The following is an 18,095-nucleotide window of genomic DNA, read 5'->3' on the forward strand; positions in this document are numbered from 1 at the left end:
CACAACTCCCGAGTTTCTTTGGAATTGGGTTTTTTATGTGACGACGATGACAGATGACAGAATATTAAAAAGCTTCATTTGGACACGGCTCTTATTTTATTCACTTTGTTAATGAATCATCAATTATTCATAGTGATGGTAATTTATGGTTCCTGCTACATTCATTCCTATGTAACTCCAAACTATTTTGTTTACTGTTCTGTAAAGGGTAACCGTTAACCTTTTCCTGCCATCCATCACAAAGAATAGACTCCGGTAATAGGAGCAGCTAAAGGAAAAGTGATATTGCGCATAGTAGCATGCTTTGACAGACGTGTACACCGGTCAAACCGTCTCGTTTTTTACCGGGCAATTATTAGTTCTGGCTGTCTACATCGTAACCGTTTAAAAGAGCACGTAGAAGGAGAGAAATAAGGAGAGTTTATGCAAGAGGACATCATCACATAGTGTCTGCTCACTGACCTTGAGGTTAAAAGTACTAAATGGACTACTTAATTATTACGTGTCAGAGCATTTCAGGATTGTTTGGGGTATGTTTTCCTCTAAGCTGGACTAATGTAGGTCACAAGCCTAAAGCATGCATCCTTCATTAGTTTATCATTCTAAACGGAGTCGTCGCTCCTATGTGCATTCTCAAATCTGCCCTGATCAGATATTGAGCGAAGCAATTTGCCTCCTATTGAAAGCAGACTGCGATTTCTAATTTAAGATGCTATTTGTCGCTTGGAATCTAAATCCCGAGCACTATCTGAACATATCAAACAAAGAAGCCGTCTCTCACCCTGACAGCCGTGACTGTACTATATTTGCCTTCCATATTGAGAACATCAATAACATCATGACCACCATAGGCTATAGTATGAATAATGCAGCCAGTAATTCTGGACTAATCAATGTTCCTCAAGCTGAACATCTGGCACTGGTAATTCTTTCTCAGCATCTCCGCTCTCCTGAATTAGAAAACACTTTCTCACTTCCTCCCTCCTCCTCTTGCTTGACGTCCAACTATCCAAAAAGGCAGACTTGATCACTAACAGCACCCCCCGCCATTTTCCAAAAACTTATCCCCCTGTTATTAAAGCCTCATCAAGTGGTGCGTGTTGGCCATATGTGTAGGATTTACCTATCTGTCCTGTAGCAGACCTGAGTGTTGAGTCCGGGCCAGCAGTGTGTGATTGTGTTAATTAATCTGTCATTGTGAGCGCGGGGAGCAGCTGCAGAGGTCTCAGGGATATATTGTCAGAGCTAAACAATGCGGTGCTAAGCCCCCAGAGTGAGTCTACCATTACACAGGACTAAGAACAGAGAGGAAAAGGGGAGGGAGACAGAGAGAGAGAGAGCCCGCCGGATTCATCATTGACTAAAGCAATGACGCCTGACCTTTACAATGAATTAGTTTCCATGCTTAATATTGACTGAAATTAGAGTCTGATGCTGAATGTGCCATCTCTGCACTGTGTGCACTCAAATCCTCAACTAGCCAGCGATCATAAAGGTTTTCTGCAAATGACAGCATATGGTCTTGGAGATAGCGGAGAAGTGAAAACAACAGTGCTTAAACATGTTACTTAAAGCGCAACTACAAGTGGATTCAGCCAGTACATGCCTGCTATTTTGAGTAAAATATGCAGATAGCAGTATATGTGTGCAGCGTGTAAACAAAACATCTAATGAGATTAAGCCTGATCCATTTATCTCTACTACACGGCCCGCAAGAGCACATCAGACTTGGACGGACTTTACTTAGTAGTACACAACAACCGTGGCGACAAACTGATGGGAAAACAACACAATATGGCCTTGCCGTCCTCTCTTCTCTTAACTGTTATGGCAGTAATTTAGGCCCGTGATAGCATGTTAGCAGGATGCCATGACAAGAATGGCATTTACCCAGAGAGCCAAATCATCCAAACCACCAGGTGGAACAGAAGACTATCAATAAAAATACCAGGTGGTAGATCAAATCATAAAAATCACTGGGTGGTATATATCAAATCATTAAAAACACCAGATGGCATGCATTAACATCTTGTGCCCCCGGAGGCAATTGGTTGAGGATGTGACAGATATAAAATAGAGGGTACTAATTATCCCTACGATGCCTATGATGCCATTATCTTTTAAAAAAGAAGACTGGGTCCTTGTGCATGACAGCAAAATCTACTGTGCTCTTGCTGACCCTGCGTTCAACATCCACCTTTTCTCAAGTGGGAAAAAAGACAAAGCCGTACCTGTCACGCCGCTGCTATAATGTTTGAAGGATGAAAACATACATTGAAGATTATGAGATGCGGTCATTTGACAATTTCTTTTCAACCCGCTGAAGAGAAGACAAAAGACAGCAGACAAAATATTAAAGGCATGCTGAAGTGATTCAGTACTTCATGTTCCATGAAGTTAGGGCACTTGCCAGAGACATTAAAATATGATGTAAGGGCTACAGGCATGACATGTACCACATAAACATCTGCACTTTAAATCTGCCCTGAACATTTACTGCATGTTATTCATCTCTGCAATCTTTTATCTGCATGTTTTTGAATATTTCTAATTACATTGTAAAATGCAAATTAAAAAAAATAAATAAAATAACCCAAAGCATTAAATGTCAAATCCCTTTCCAACAATGCTCACTTGTTCCCGCTCAATAAGTGCTGGGTAAGAAGCCTGCGTTTTCAAAGATGACGCTCTTTTCTGATTGACAGAATCTGACATGTATTCATTTTGATTATTGTGCATCACCATCATAATGAAACCTGTTTCTAATTTCCCCTTTTGGTCAATAAACAGGGAACGCACACAATGATCTAGTACAGTTTAACAACTACTGCAATAATAGAACAACCTGTTATTTAATCTTTGTAAAGGTAGAAATTGGAGGGGGGGGGGGCTTGTCCTGGAATGAAATGCCCTCATATAAAAGGAGCCATTTTCTTCTTGTGCTTGAGATGCTGGGGTTTGGAAAACAAAGGTCAATCACGTACTGAGGTCGACACTGATTGGCTGTCATAGGCTTTTGTTGCGGGGGGGGGGCATGTGGGGGTTGTCAGTACGATAGTCAATGGTCAATTTAACTTTGATAATGCCTCAATGTCACATTTGATAAAGGTAGAGCGATATGGATTCTTTGTAAGAAAGACAATGCTTAGCACAGAAGCAGCTCAAGCTTAGCCTACCACATAAATGCAAAGCAACCAGCTGGGATTACAGTCACAGCTCCGATAGCAACACAGGTCCTAATGTAACAAGCCATAGTAAAGGTATTTGCCAAACTAAACTCAAGAACGCATGTTTGAGCAAATCTGCGACGGACAGGATGGATGTTGGTTCATTTTAATCTTATTTTCTAATTATTTGGAAATTGTTAAAGACAACAGCACTATCATTTTTGATGACCAAAACTACAGGTTTTAGACAGTTCTTGGGACTAGTCTCAAATACAGCAGAAGGTAAATGGTTAAAAATTGCATCTGTTACAGTTTATCAAAGATAAATCACTGAAGGCACTTTTGGATGTTGAATATTTCTATCTGCCACAATAAAATTATGTACCGCTTTTTTAATGTTTGAATTTTTTTTTTTTTTTTTTTTTTTTTTTTTTGGGGGGGGGGGGGGGTAAAATTAAAAACAGATTAATTGGAACGATTGCAGAAACTTCTTGGCAGTAATAAGTTAAATATTAAAAACACATCTTCCACTTGCCGTTGACTGAAAATGACATCACATTTGGTCCAGATATGGGTAACAAGTTACAACCAATCATGCCTCACCCACTTTCTGGGTTTTGTCATGTGATATTCACAAATTAAACTGTGATTGGATGTTACCTGGGCCTTTAGCACATGTGATCTTCAGCAAGTGGCAACATGTGATTTTAAAGATATTAAATGTACATGAAAAATACTTAACCTATCAATTTAATTATAGACAAAATATAAAACATGTAACTGCTGAAAATGGCTAAATAAGTTTAGCAAAGGTGTGCAAAAAAATCAATTCACATGAGAATCAAGAATCTCATTCATTACGATTGAGAAATGATAAAAAAAAAGGTCCCCAAATCCCTTTTAAAAATTTAAAATAAATAATGCTTCCTGTTGGGTTCTGTGTAAGTATACCACTTTTGCACTAATCACATCAAACGCCAGCGAAGGCCGCGAAGGCCAACTTCAAAATAAAAACACCAAAGAATACATAGACGTTGATGCAATGCCTGTAGAATACATATACAGTGGACCCCCATGTTACAACGTCCCAGATTTACGTTATTTTCATGTAGCGACCTGGAATACTGTTTTTTCATCTCCTTTTTATCACATTTTCCTGGATTTGCAACAAAAACAACTGTCATGACCCTAGGGGGTTGGCTGTATTGGTGTTGTTTTGCCTCCATCTGCTGCCGTTTTTAGGTAATTGCTCTTATTTCCTCTTGCTGTCTAACTGCTTCCATGCAACGCTTGACGACAATGCTGGTCTGCTAATGGTCGGCGTCTCTTCACAGAGATGGTGGTCTGCTATTGGTTGGCCTCACTTGTTTCAAAATGGCAGAACAGTAACGCTTTGTTCGATTGTGAGTGTTTATAGTGCATTTTACTGCTTAATTCAAACTTGAAATGGTTTGCCAATGGTCCCAAGATTCCTAGTGATGTTAATGAGAGAAGTAAGAAGATGATTTATATGGAAACAATATATATATAATATATATATATATATATATATATATATATATATATATATATATATATATATATATATATATATATATATGTATTCTGTCCAGCAAAGCAGACTAGTGTAGATCAACAGCAAAAGATTGAAACATAAATCATTGTCACTCAAATGATTTTGAGTAGTCAATTATTTTAAATCAAAAATTGATTTTGATTCAAAATCGATTTTGAATCAAATTGTAGACACAAATATCAGAATAGAATCAAAGCAAATCGTGAACAAGTCAAATATTCCTAAGCATTCCTTGATGTCATCGATACATTCTTGACAAAAAGCACATCATATTTTCCTTTGACATAAAATCAGCTCTTTCCTAGTCCACTATTTTGACCTTAAGCAGGATTTTTATAAGTTTACACTTTTGTCTTTATAGCATTTGTGATTAATTTAACTACACTCATACATGTATTCAATGAATAATCAAACACTGTATTGTTTTATGATGGTGAAAGTATGGGCCTGGAAATGAATGTTTTTTTTATTTCTTAAGGGAGAAACAGCTTGCTTGCAACTAGGTTCTTACTGATAGAGTCCAATGAAGAATGAGGGGTGGGGTACTGTTTCTGCCCAAATAGATATTCTTGAATAATTATTTTAATTAATGATAATAATAATAATAATAATAATAATAATAACAAATTACAACCCTTCCATGTATTATTTATACGTATTGCCATAATAATGAATATTCTTCAATCAAACTTTTAATGAATATAATAATAATAATATTTTTTCCGAAACTATGTTACCTAGAGCAGAAGCAGGAGAAGAAGACTGTGGTCGACGTTCAAGGGCACTTCCAGTCTCTGTGGCGACCTCAGTCGGCCCATGAAGACTCAGGCTACCTTTGCTGCTGGGCCGGCTGCTCGTGTTACCATCTTGGTCGGCGATGCCCACTTTGCCTTCATCCACAGGAAGACGCCGCTCAGACAGGTAGGAGGAGCCCTGCTGATGCTGCTGATCCTTAGGGTTGAAGATGTGCTGGTGGGGTGTCATGATCTGCCATCCCGAGTAGCAAACCGCATCTCTGCTGGAGATGACCTTCTGGAGGTAGTCCAGATTGGTGGCACTCAGGGGAGGGTGAAGATGATTCAAGCCTAACAAAGAGGAACTCTTTGTATCAGTAAGTGGGGTGAGACTTGGGGAAAGCCCACGACCTAACATCTCGCTAACTTTGATGTCAACACCCGCTGCGGCGAGTAACTGGCTATAATCTGTCTGGTCAGCTCTCTCGGCTGTAAGGAGCCTGTTGTGAATGCGGGAGATGTACTGCGAGTAGAGGTTGCTCTGATAATCTTCTGTTAAATGATTCATTTTAACAGAGTTGTCATGCTGGGGGGGGATATGAGCCTTTGAGGCCAGCTTATTCAAGTGGACCTTCATGTGGTTTTTGAGAAACCAGGGTTCTTTGAAGCGACGGCCACAAATTTGACAGCAGTGCTCAAAAGAGTCCTTGTGTTTTCTCATGTGACCCTTGAGGAACCAGGCCTGGCTAAAGGTTTGTCCACAAACATCGCAGGGAAATTCACCACCGGGCTTGCCCTTGTCGTTGACACCCATCGTGGTCTTCTGTCCTGGCCCGGAATCAGAGGTAATATGCGTCGTCTCAACATGACCAATAAGCTCCTCCTCTTGTGCAGCGGCAAAATCACACAAGGTGCATTTGTAGGGTTTGTGCAAGATCCGGATGTGACGCTCGAGCTCCTGCTGCTTTCTGAACTTGCCCTTGCAGAATGAGCAGCGAAACCCACTGGGTGGAGGCTGGGTGGTCTCATCGTGGATGGCGGTGGCTTTAGGGGACGTGGACGCTATGGATTGGCTGTTGAGGGACTGGTTTGGAGTCTGGGCCTGTTGAGGAAGTTGAAGTTGCGCTATGATAGATGTTTGCTGAGTGCCGACATGACCGGCTCGCATGTGCCTGTCTCTCAGTATGGCCCTTTCCTCAAGCTCATGAAGCAACCTGTTCTCCTCCCGAATGCGTCCACGTCCTTTACCCAGAATCCCTTGCTTGTGCGTACGCAGGTGTATCTTCAGGTTGCCCTTCTGTGCAGCCCGGTGGTCGCAGTAGGGACACTTGAAGGGCTTTTCGCCAGTGTGCGTGCGCATATGAAGAGAAAGGATGCTGTTAAAGCGGAATCGCTTTCCACACAATGGGCACGGATATTTTCTGTTCTTGCGATTGTCATCCTGAACAGAGTTTACCTGGGTAACAATGCTTTGATTTGTAACCCTCAAGAACTGAGAGAGCTCAACTCTCCCATTCATGCTGCTGAGAATTCTTGCATCCATGATTTGATTGGCCAGAAGCGCCATCTGCCTCCTAATTGGGCGGGTGGGCGGCTTAATGAATCTGTCCTTTCAGTGTCTAACTAAAGTTACAGACTAGTGGTCAGGGGTGTTTGAAAGGTCTGCAGTGAACAGTATGCCGGCTTGCTTGTACTTATTCAGTTTAAAACAGGATGTGGATTCATGCTGATCAGATGAAATCTCAGCTTGTTGCAGCTCAGACCTAAAGAGAGAACAAAGGGAACATTAAGTGCATTCAAATTCTAGCAAAACAATGAAAGCATTCACAAGCAAAAAAAAAAAAAAAAAAAAAAACCAAAACTATATGGATCACTATGGAATCTTTTAGCTAGCGTGGCTGACGTCAGAAGGGTGACTTTCTACTCATTAGTAGTCATTCAAATGTCTGCTGTATAATGCGCTTCAAATAGGTCAGTAAATGAAGCAAAGTAGGTTATATGTCTTCTCATCCTGTGTTAAGTATACCTGTGGTTTTACATTAACACTGGAGACTGTGAAACTGCTGATTAAGTTCGACCACATAGTCTTACTCAAGAAACGTATCACTGCTACTAAAGAGTAAGATGGAAATCTTTGTCTTGATCTTATGTTGTCCTGACACACAATACCAAGGCAGCACAAACATCAAAGTCTGACCTCTTCTACTTAGCCTCTCTTCTGCATTCCTTAAATAACCCCCCCCCCCAAAAAAAAGAAAGATTAAAGTAAAAGATTTAAGGCACAGGGGTACTGAGAAAAATAAACAACTTAATGATGCAAAAAATGCAAGCTAAGTTTAATGGGGAAAGTATTCAAAAGTATTCAAATTAAAACATTTTTTTCCTCCCCAGCATCATTCTTTGATTCAACTGTAGCAGCAAAACAAAGCCTCAAATTCACATGGCGCAACAATGGTAGGGGTCACATAAGCGAGGCCTGTGCTGCACCAAAGGGCACAGAACAAAGCATTCACTGTCCGCACTGAATTAACACAGGCTTACATCATCCTGGGCTGCAACCTCAGTCACTCATGAAAATGATGTACACAAAACCACACAGTTAAAGAGCAGCAACACGAACTGAGCAGCATGACTGCACTCAACTATTGATCAGCAATCAATGTAACCATACGGACCTCATCTAATCATATCTGACAGGAACAAAAGTGAATGCGCTTCATATTACTTAACCTTGTATTTGTTTTTCAGTCAACCGCGCAGGTGTGTGTGTGTACGTGTATGTATTCAGCACCAAAGATTACAGTAATTTGAACTATTATTGCGGTGGCCTCCATTAATGGCATTGTAGGACTGCAGCCTTGGACATGCAATGTACTAAAGTATATCCAATTTGAAGTCCGCGCTCAAATCAATAATATCGATCACATTCAAGTTCTGGCTGGCTTTTTGTCATGAAGCTTCAAAAGGACTGCATTTATGATTCCTTTAACAGGCAATTCACAGATGCTCTTTCCCGCGCCGGCCATGTCCTGTAACAAGAGTGCAACCCCACCCATTTACTCTCGGACAATATTTGATAAGATGCAAAAATTCCCTTTCGCAACCGCAATATAAAACCTGCTGCAGGTGTGATATGTGGGGGTCATGACGATGCTGTACACAATCCGAAGCAGAGATCAATATGCAACTCGGAGACAATCATGTCTGCCACATAGAAGAACTATGCGCGTAAAACATCTATAAAAATGTGTTCTGACTCACTAAGAACTGTAGCATAAAAGCTTCACGTGTGTGTATGTGTGGAACTGTTGGAATCTGTGTTAAGGAGCAGCGTGCAGAGCCATCAGATGTTTTCCTACTGTCAGAGTGTATTAGTCTCTTTCTTGGAGCAGATTCACCGAGTTCTTGAATGCTATTAAACATCATCTCACAGCAGCACCTCTCATGCAGGGCGGCGCATCGACGAACAGGGAGCAGGTGCGATTACATGCAGGCAATAACGGAGGAGAAATGTATCACAAATTTAAACAAGCTATGGGAGCTGCGAGTTCCGGATTACTTTCGTTGTAACCGCATCAAAAATTGCCGCATTTATTTTTACTGCTGTCAGCCAAAAGAATTTGTAAGCTATTTAATCAACAAGCAAGTAGAGATGTAATCTTTTAACTTTGTTGCTGCTGTATATTGTCAGCTAGGATGGATGGACAGTATTGTAAATCCATAGTGAGGTGACACCGCTGAAGCACATGAATAAAATTTATAGATCAGAAGTGCATATTTCTTTTTTAACAGCAGATGCAAGGCATTAATAATTTGCTTGGTTGGTGAAGCAGAACACAACATGCACCACAAACAGCTTCTGTAAACTGCAGAATCTAAATGATGCATAGAAATTAAAGCTTTATGAATAAAAGCAATTATTTTTAAGACAAATGGCAAGCGATTGAAATTCCTGCTCAAGTCAATCAAAGGCCTTTGATGACTCGAGGACGGGAAATCTACCAATGTAATCATGTTTCTGTGAACTGGGATCGCTGTAGTAAATAGGCACGGCATGGACACGTATACTCTCTGTTGGACACTGTTTTGGTAACTCTAAAAAGTGAAAGTTTAATGAAATATAGAATAATATTGATTCTGATATAGAGAATTCAGTTCTGTGAAAACGTTTTCCTCCACTATTGGATTCATTGTTTAATCTACGACCATATACAGTGGACATTTTACATTTTATGTACCCTTGTATATTTATGTAACCCTTTCTTTAAATAAAACAAAAAAGTGTTACTGTTGACCATAAACACAGCGAAAAAAAGTCAAATTAGTAGTCCACCCATCTAAACTTCTGCGGCAAAAGGTTATTTTATGTAGGCGGACGTTTGCCTGTACTCATGCTCATGTAGCCCTGACTTGCTCATCCAATCACGAATCTTACAGAAGCAGCATTGGATTTGTGATTGACATTCAGCGGCGGTACATAGTTGTCTGCTGCTATATCTAAAAATAGTTTTGGCAAACTAATGTTAAACACAACACCAAATTCTTTGAAATCTGTTCAGAACAATTAAGTGATATGCATTCCTTTTCAGAAGGAGCTTGCTCACCACAGATGCAGTTTAGGTAAGCACATAAATACAAAGCACCGAGTTACAACAGCAGCCACATCTGAAGAGCCATAGCAAAGCCTTTTGCCAAACTAAAGTCAAGTACTCCTCTCATTTTAGCAAGTCTGCGATGGACCGGAGGGTCAATGATTATTTTGTTGGTATTTTCTAATTATTCTTTACAATAAAAAAACAGCACCTTTCCTACCTGTGGTTGAAACTGATGGTTGCAGCCAGCTCTTGGGACGAGTCTGGCATGTAGCAGAAGGCAACAACTGTTACTGTTACTGCATCAGTTAGAAAATAAACGGCTCAAACCACTTTTTTGTTATTGATGTCAATCTGATATGCCACAATAATCCCATGTATCTAAATTAAAAAAAAACACTGTGGTTGAGGGTTTTTGTCAGGAAAAATAGGTGAGATTAAAAAGAGATTAATCAAATACATGATTGAAATAATCTCTTTTTAATTAATCAAAATGTTTAAAATGTCTTGACAGCGCTACATTTTATAACCCTCGTATTTCATACAACTGAATTGTGCAAGAGCTCATAATGTGGCTGCTCAGTGTTTGTAGAACACCTAAAAGAACTGAATGTTGGGCTGTTATGGAATAAATATTGATTAAAATATAGAACATACGGGCCTATACTGGGCAAAGGGATCATGCAACCATTACATTTATTGGTTTAGCACAGCTATAATGGCTATACAATTGCTCAGACGTTTTATTACAATACAATCAAAACCGCTCATTAGAACGACAACTAACTGCAAGCTTTCAGTATAAGAACCACACGTATATTGTCAGATACTGAACATGTATCACATTTTAGGCCATGCATTTAGAGCAGTAACTATTCATTTGAAAATACTACTCAAAATCAGTCTTTACAAACAAAAAAAAAGCTGCAGAATTAATTCCAAAGTTGTGAGGAACTTTCCTCTCAAAACTGTGGTACAGGACCCTAATTAATGTCAGTGCCATCACATTCATCCGTTATCTATTTCATCTATCAAGATGATTGCAATAAAGAAGGTCATTAAAACGGCAGTGGCCTTTGGCATAGAAATGTTTGCATACTGCAATTACACTACAGTATCTTATTAAGGTGGCTTTCTCCTTATTATACATTCATTAGTTCATTCTTAAAAAACTGAAAAAACTATTGTCCAAATTTAAACAAGGCTTTGCTAAATCCCTTACTGATTAGTCAATTAATTTAAATATGTTTTAAGGCATTTTTCTGACTGAGTTTGTCCCTTGCTGCATGACTTGCTATACTGTATTGTAAGTTTGCAGGACAATCTGGAGTTAAAAAAAAAGTCTCCTTGGCCTTAGCAAATAAAGTTCTCATTGTATCATTTGCGATACAGGTGCTGTACATGTTGATGCAAGAGACTCTGAATACTTCAAACTGAAAAATGAAATAAGCTCATATTTTCTGACTTCCGCATGTAACAACTGTTTCATCAGGATCTACCAAGAAGACTCATGCCCTGGCTGCCATACATCCTGCCCCGTGCATATCGTTTCACACACATACAAGCAATCAGCTAGCCTACCATCCTGTCAGGGTGCTGGGGGCAGCGGTAACGCAGCTGCCCACCCTGACCTGGACAAAAGATAGCACCCATACACTTTGTGACAAGCAGATTAATGGAAGCCTATAGGAGCTTCTCTGTAGGCCCCCCCAAATGCCTGACGGAGATAGAATAGTCTAACCAGCGCCATTCATTACTGCAGGAGCAAAGAAAGAGCATACACAGCACTGACAAACTAGCTCCTTGTGAGTAATAGCTAAAGAACTCATAAAGGAATGCATACACATTTGTTGTGTATGTGGAGAATTGATGATTTTGCTATCAAAACTGGGAGAAAAATGACTAGAAATCAGCGTCTGTGACCCTTCTGTGACATGGACTTTTTTGGAAAGTCAGCTCGTCTGCTGCAAGGAGGCTTTTGATCAAACCGCGTTTTTGTTCAAGCGAAGTAATACTGAGTAGATTAGTCAAAGTTTGCATTCAAAACCTGTTGGGAACTAGATGGGACTCAAAGAGTACAAGACTCAAAATAGAAGCTTTACTTTGAACTTTGACTTGTACCTTTGATGGAAACTGTTACATTTTCTTAAGACTAATGATTGCGCTCATTTGTGCAAGCGGCAACTGTTATAAATTACAAGTACGAAGTCTTGAAAGAGGAGGAACTTGCAGCGTCCCAAACTTGCTACAGTGTGTCATATATAAACGTTGCATTCATAGGCTTCCTCGGATGCCTGTGATAGTGCTCGCATAAAGTAATACAAACACTGTCTCCTTAATACTGCCTCATCAAACAGTGTCTTTGTGCATGCAAGGACACGCGCTCATATATGTAGTCTCTCACCCTTCCTCCCTCTCCGTAACACACACGCACACACAGACACACGCACACATGCGCACACACACGCTCGAGCATGTGTATATAGAATGTATTTTAAATCACTCATGTGTAAACAGTTGCTGGTGTTTGCACAGGCCACCTGTTCTTCCTGGACACAAACAAAGCTTTTGGCGTAAGATGGGCTATGTTAACAGTGCAGCGTGCGTAGGGGATGCCTTGCGCAAGACAAGCCAATCCACATGGTGCAGGCCTGCATCAGATGGTTGGGCCCCCGCAGGCCCACTGCCAAGTCCAACAGAACTCACACAGATCTCAAAGAATGGTTCTTTTTGGGTTAGCGACAACACACTGACATGGTTTTTGCAACTTCCTGTCCCACAGAGCAAAAAGGCAGGATTGCCCCTGTAAACTCCCATCGCCATTTCATTTGACTCAGCGAGCGCCTTCGACTGCATTTGCATGATATGAACGATGCTCCTTATTCGCAAAGTGGCACCGAGATGGCGAAAACAGGGGAAACTGGAGATGTGTCGACTTTCACTTGCCAAAGCACTCGGAGGCACTAAAACAAAAGACATTAAACGAGTCATCACAAAACCACAGCAGGAGTCGGGTAATGCCACTTACAGTATCTCATTAAGCTATGGCATCTACAGGAAAAAAAATGACAAACAAAGAGTATAATCCAAGGCACATTAACTGGGCTGATAATTCAATGAGCCCTCATTTGGCAGCCATCTTGCTTTCGTGATGGTCTTTTTTTTCCTTTTTCTTTTTTTTTGCCGCAGCAACTCGCACACACACAAGCATAATCTTCCTCCTCGACCCACCCCCTCTCTCTTTCAAAAACAACAAAACATCCACCATTAGACAACGGGGTACCGACGTAATTAGAAAATGACTTCCTTTGCAATCCTAGCTAAGTAGTTTACACACTGTAATTACAGGGACAAAATCATCTTTTCATCATTCCGCTGATTGAGCTCATCAACCCGGTGGGATCTCAGGACTGCGCTCAGGCAACATCTGGGCTAAGAGAATTAGCCCCTGAGTTGAGCAGGCCTTTCACGATGGCAAGCGACGCACGCCGGACGACGGCGTGGCGGAACGCCCGCCCGCCCGCCCGCCCAACCATCCATCCGTCCGTTTCCCACGAAGCGTGTCATGTTTACGAGTAAAAGGGAGCGTAACCCCAACTGCGGGAGAAAGACAAAAAGGGCACCCTCGATTGGCCGTCGTTCGTTCACGGGGCGCGCGCCGGCGTTCACGTTCTACCGTGTGAACCGCTACACTAACATCTTTGGGTAAACACGAAACTTTTGAGAGCAAGGTCACCGCATTGCGACTATCTCCCTATCACAACTCCAGTGGCCTATCAAAGTATGACTCCCCATACTCCAAATTGTCAATAGGAGCACCGGCGCAGCTCGACCTTGGCGCGCAACAAACTTGCCTTTTCATGAGAATCCCTGTTTATCCTAATTGTGTGTTTGCAGCCTTGACTTTCTAACAAACACACATGGTGTTGAAGGTGAAGTGCCTTGTCGGCCTGTGTCCTATGTGCAGCGGCTCTGTGTGTTGGCAACAGAGGCGAGTGTTTAATGTGGCAGCTGTTAGCCTCGTGGATTTTCACTAATCACTCTCTCCTGATTACTCTGATGAGTGTATGATGCTCTTAAAAAATCAAGCCGCAGTGGAAATAAAAAAAAAAAGAAAAAAGAAAAATAATTATCATCATCTCCCTAAGTAGTGCAGCTGCACCCGCCTGCAATAATTACAACTAGAACACAAGCGGCTTCTCCCATCACTTACAACCACTTATTATTAGAGGTAACGTTAATTGGTGCAGTGGTGGGCGACAATTCTTCACGGGCTTTGTCGTAAAAAGCCAAACCTTGAAAGTTACAGCACATTAGGGGTCCTCGAGCCAGGGTAGGGTATTAAACGTTGCACGCGAGAAGCGCCAATAGACGGAGCCGGGGGGGTTGTAGACGCCCTATCAGTAGCCCCTTGGTTGCTCGGCTGCTTTGCCCTAGCTTCACCCTTCCCCCACTCCGGGTATCAGCCTGGCAGAAACAATTAACATTTTCATAAAAACAATTCCCTGCCTCCAATAGTCCGATGTAATTTGTTTTCCATCTCTGTTCATTAATCATTGTTTAAATCGGTGAGCCATCCCCTCCACTCTGCCATCTGCACTCAGCTGTGTTACAGATATGACACCTTCCGCCTTAATGGGAGCTGACAGCCAGGAGAGGAGGCCTGTGGAAAATAGCTTCCTGCATGTGCACTTCCACCTCACATAGTGCCAGCAGGTGAGAAAGAGGGTATCTAATAGCTTCTGATTAGTCTCAAATGCAAACACGTTGCAGCCGACAGCACGCAACACTTAGACTTCTGTATTTAACACTGTGTGTGAAAAGATTGCAGCGGTGAAAAGGAGTGAAAGGAGTCATGCTATATGCAAAGCTTTCCCACGTATCGCCGAAGTTTTTTAACATTTTTGCCTCCCCTCTCTCCTCTAGCTAAATTAGTGCAGCCTTCCTACAATATGCTATTGTTTTCCTGGAATTGGGAGCAAGGTTATTAATTATTCACTGTTTGTGTTCTCATATCATGGGGCTATGCTTTTCACTGTATTGCCTCATAGATCAAATACTTAGGGCCATGTTACTCGGGCGAATTTCACCAGGCAAAATCCTAAAGATATTATTGTGATCACAAAGCAGCCGTTCGGGAGATTAAAAGTTTCCTGAAGAGTTACAGTGGCTAGAGAAAAAGGTTAAGATGCTCTCTGTAATGTTGCCACAGTACGGCAAAGACAAATAACTTTGTGATTTTAAGCCAAGAGTCTAAACAGCTTAGGCATTTGTTTGGCGGGAGAAAATCCGACTCAGTGAGGTGCCAAAAAGTTCATCTGGCCTGTTGATTTCAGCATGGATTACTGCTATTCAAATCATGTGCCCTGTGTTCAAACAAGTGTGACTGTCGGGGGGGAGAAAGTTGCCAAGCCCGGCTTTTGTCATGTACGCTTATGTGAGTTTACTGCAGCATAATGAGAAAGAGGCTGTGATGATACACTTTCCTCCACCCATTTGCCTAATTTCCTCATCTCTTTCAAACCGCGTGCAGTGTTTGCCATTTAACGATCATCAAAAAGAGTGGGAGCGGGGGTTAACACTTGTAGCTTCTCTTTTAGTGCAATAAATTATGTCACGTGGAAAGACTTATTTTGGGGGTTGCCACAACTATTCTAACAAGGGCAACGGTAGTAGAGTAAATGATGTGCATATTCAAAGCTGAATATTTCATGTTGATTGATCGCACTGACTTCCACCCACCTGCTCCTCCTCCTGTCCCACCGGAGCTGGCATGAGGAGAATTCAGTAATTGAGAGGAGCAGAGCTGGTCTCCCTTTGCTCATATATGACAGATGGGGCATCATCGCTTCAAAGGAGAGCATTTGGAAACAGGAGGAAGGGGGACAAGAGGCTAAGGGGGGGCTTTGAAAAGGGGGCTGTGCCACCCTGTACAGGTGACAAGGGTGCAGAGGGGCGGACATAAAGCATGCCCCCCTAAAAAAAGTACAGAAAATAAAATGTGAACATTGTAAATTTGACTGTTTTTTTTTTTAACTCCCCAACTTATTTTTAGCATGTTCAGAGTTCGACTTGAATAGCACTAATCGTGAAAGAAAAATGTACCCGTGTGCATAATTGTATGAGCATCCGAAAACAAAACAGTTGCTGAGGCCCCCTAAGATTTTAAACTACTTTGTAATGACACATTGCATGAACAAAAAAACCGTTAAAGTTACGCACTCGTTAGAAGCTATCAACTTGATAACGACTCTTACCTGACTTGGACAGGTGGCGACAGCTGAAAGGATGGATGGGCGGATGATGAGCGCTGGGCGCTTTATCGCAAAAGAAAAGGCGGAAGTCAGAGTGAAAGAGAGAGAGAGAGAAGGGGAGAGCGAGAGACAGACGGAGAGATTTCCCTTTAAAAAATAAAATAAAAACAAAAATAAGAAAGTCTTAATGCGTGCGTAGTGCTATAGCTGTCTTCGCCCCCTTGTATTTCCGTCGGAGAACAGGAGCTAATGAAATGTTCCAAATGGACTCGGGATACTTGTGCCTGCGAGCCGTGTGTCTCCCTCATCTGGACGCTGACGTGGAAGTGGAACAGGCGTGCGCCGTGCGTAAAAATGTGCGGTGGCGCGTCCGCCGCTCCTCATCCATCCCCGCTCACATGCGTCTCTTTGAATACATAATGGGCTATTATGCGTGTCACATTTGATAAGGCGAAGAGAAGGAATCGGGCGCTCAATGAAACATTTGCAGCAAACATACGATTCTACTTCTTTTGAAGCTGTCAATAGTGGAGCGAAGAGGTTTCGAATTCATTCGCGTTTATAAGCTGCGAAATAACCGCGTGCGGTAAAGTGTGGGTTTGAATATGAATCTTATAAACAGATGATCGATGTTAGTCGGATCACGAATCAAACTGACCTTGGTTAACATTGTTGTCCCTTAAGACCTGTCTTAATTTTCAATAACGCAATATGCTCGTTTTTGCCTTCTTTACGATAACAGTGCCTGACTGATCGCAGTGGTGGAGACTTGAAAAAGGATACATTTTTGTACTGTGTGCAATTCAGTATTTTTCAGGCAGGAGAGACGAGTGACAGATTATCACATTCTTCACATTTGTCCTCCAACTTCGAGCTCTGACCAAATGTTCAAACTCAAATGAAAGCTAGCTGCAATTAGCTATTAAAGAGTGTCATGGAAAATGCCAGTGCAACTCAGACAGAAAATGCATGACTTCATCTCAAATACAAGGACTGAAATGTTAGTGACCCGCGTTTCTGTCCGGGTTAATGTACTTGGAGTGAAATATATATGAATTAAAGGCTGTGATAATGACTGACGATACTGAAAACATTTCGTCGGGCCATAAAATTATCACAGTACTTAAAATACACCAATATATGCAAAAATAGAATTGGATACAAAGTGCCATTGTGCACTAGCAACAATAATAAATGAATGAATAAATAAACAATTGGTGGTCAGCATGGGCTTGGTCAGTAAATTTACAGCAGAAATTTTCAAGCACAAGCTGGATCTTAACGATTAGTTATGTACTTGTGAAAATGCAAACCTACAATGCTCACACATTGGCTGGATTGTATGGCCAATTGGTTTTCCAATAAAATTCAAATTTATAGCTTATCAGCTGCTCATCCAAGGTCGGGAAGTGGAGAGGGTGAGCAACTTTAAATACCTGGGCGTCCACATCGGGGAGGACCTCACCTGGACACTTACACCACATAGCTGGTGAAGTAGGCTCAGCAGCGCCTGACCTTTGTGCGGAGGCTGAGGAGGTTTGGTGAGTCACTAAGGGTCCTCAGCAGCTTCTCCAACTGCATTGTTACTGCAAGATTACCAGAACTCCACTGCCCTTTCTGCTGAGTATTTTAGCAGTTCACAGGAGGGCTATGGTGGCTTAGACAATCTTCCTATTTGATATGATTGACAGTAAACAAAAAGTGTTTTCACTTTGGCATATATTGTAAGGACTGTACATTTCTGAGTCTGTACTCTTTTTTTTTTTTTTTTT

General features: G+C 41.5%; 1 protein-coding gene across 1 annotated transcript in view; it reads right to left on the minus strand.

The window, feature by feature from the left end:
* Positions 1-16,643, minus strand: part of LOC148422081 (zinc finger protein 536-like) — a 32,360-nt gene extending 15,717 nt beyond the window's left edge. The window contains exons 1-2 of the mRNA XM_088416196.1: positions 16,327-16,643; positions 5,481-7,240 (exon numbers count right to left, since the gene is read on the minus strand). Of these exons, the coding sequence (XP_088272322.1) occupies positions 5,481-7,044 (1,564 nt within the window). The 5' untranslated portion in view covers positions 7,045-7,240; positions 16,327-16,643. The remainder of the gene's footprint in view (positions 1-5,480; positions 7,241-16,326) is intronic.
* Between the last annotated feature and the right edge of the window lie 1,452 nt (positions 16,644-18,095).

This window comes from Hippichthys cyanospilos, chromosome 6 (assembly GCF_059441005.1).
Source record: "Hippichthys cyanospilos isolate Australia breed blue-spotted pipefish chromosome 6, RoL_Hcya_1.0, whole genome shotgun sequence".
Taxonomy (NCBI): Eukaryota; Metazoa; Chordata; class Actinopteri; order Syngnathiformes; family Syngnathidae; genus Hippichthys; species Hippichthys cyanospilos.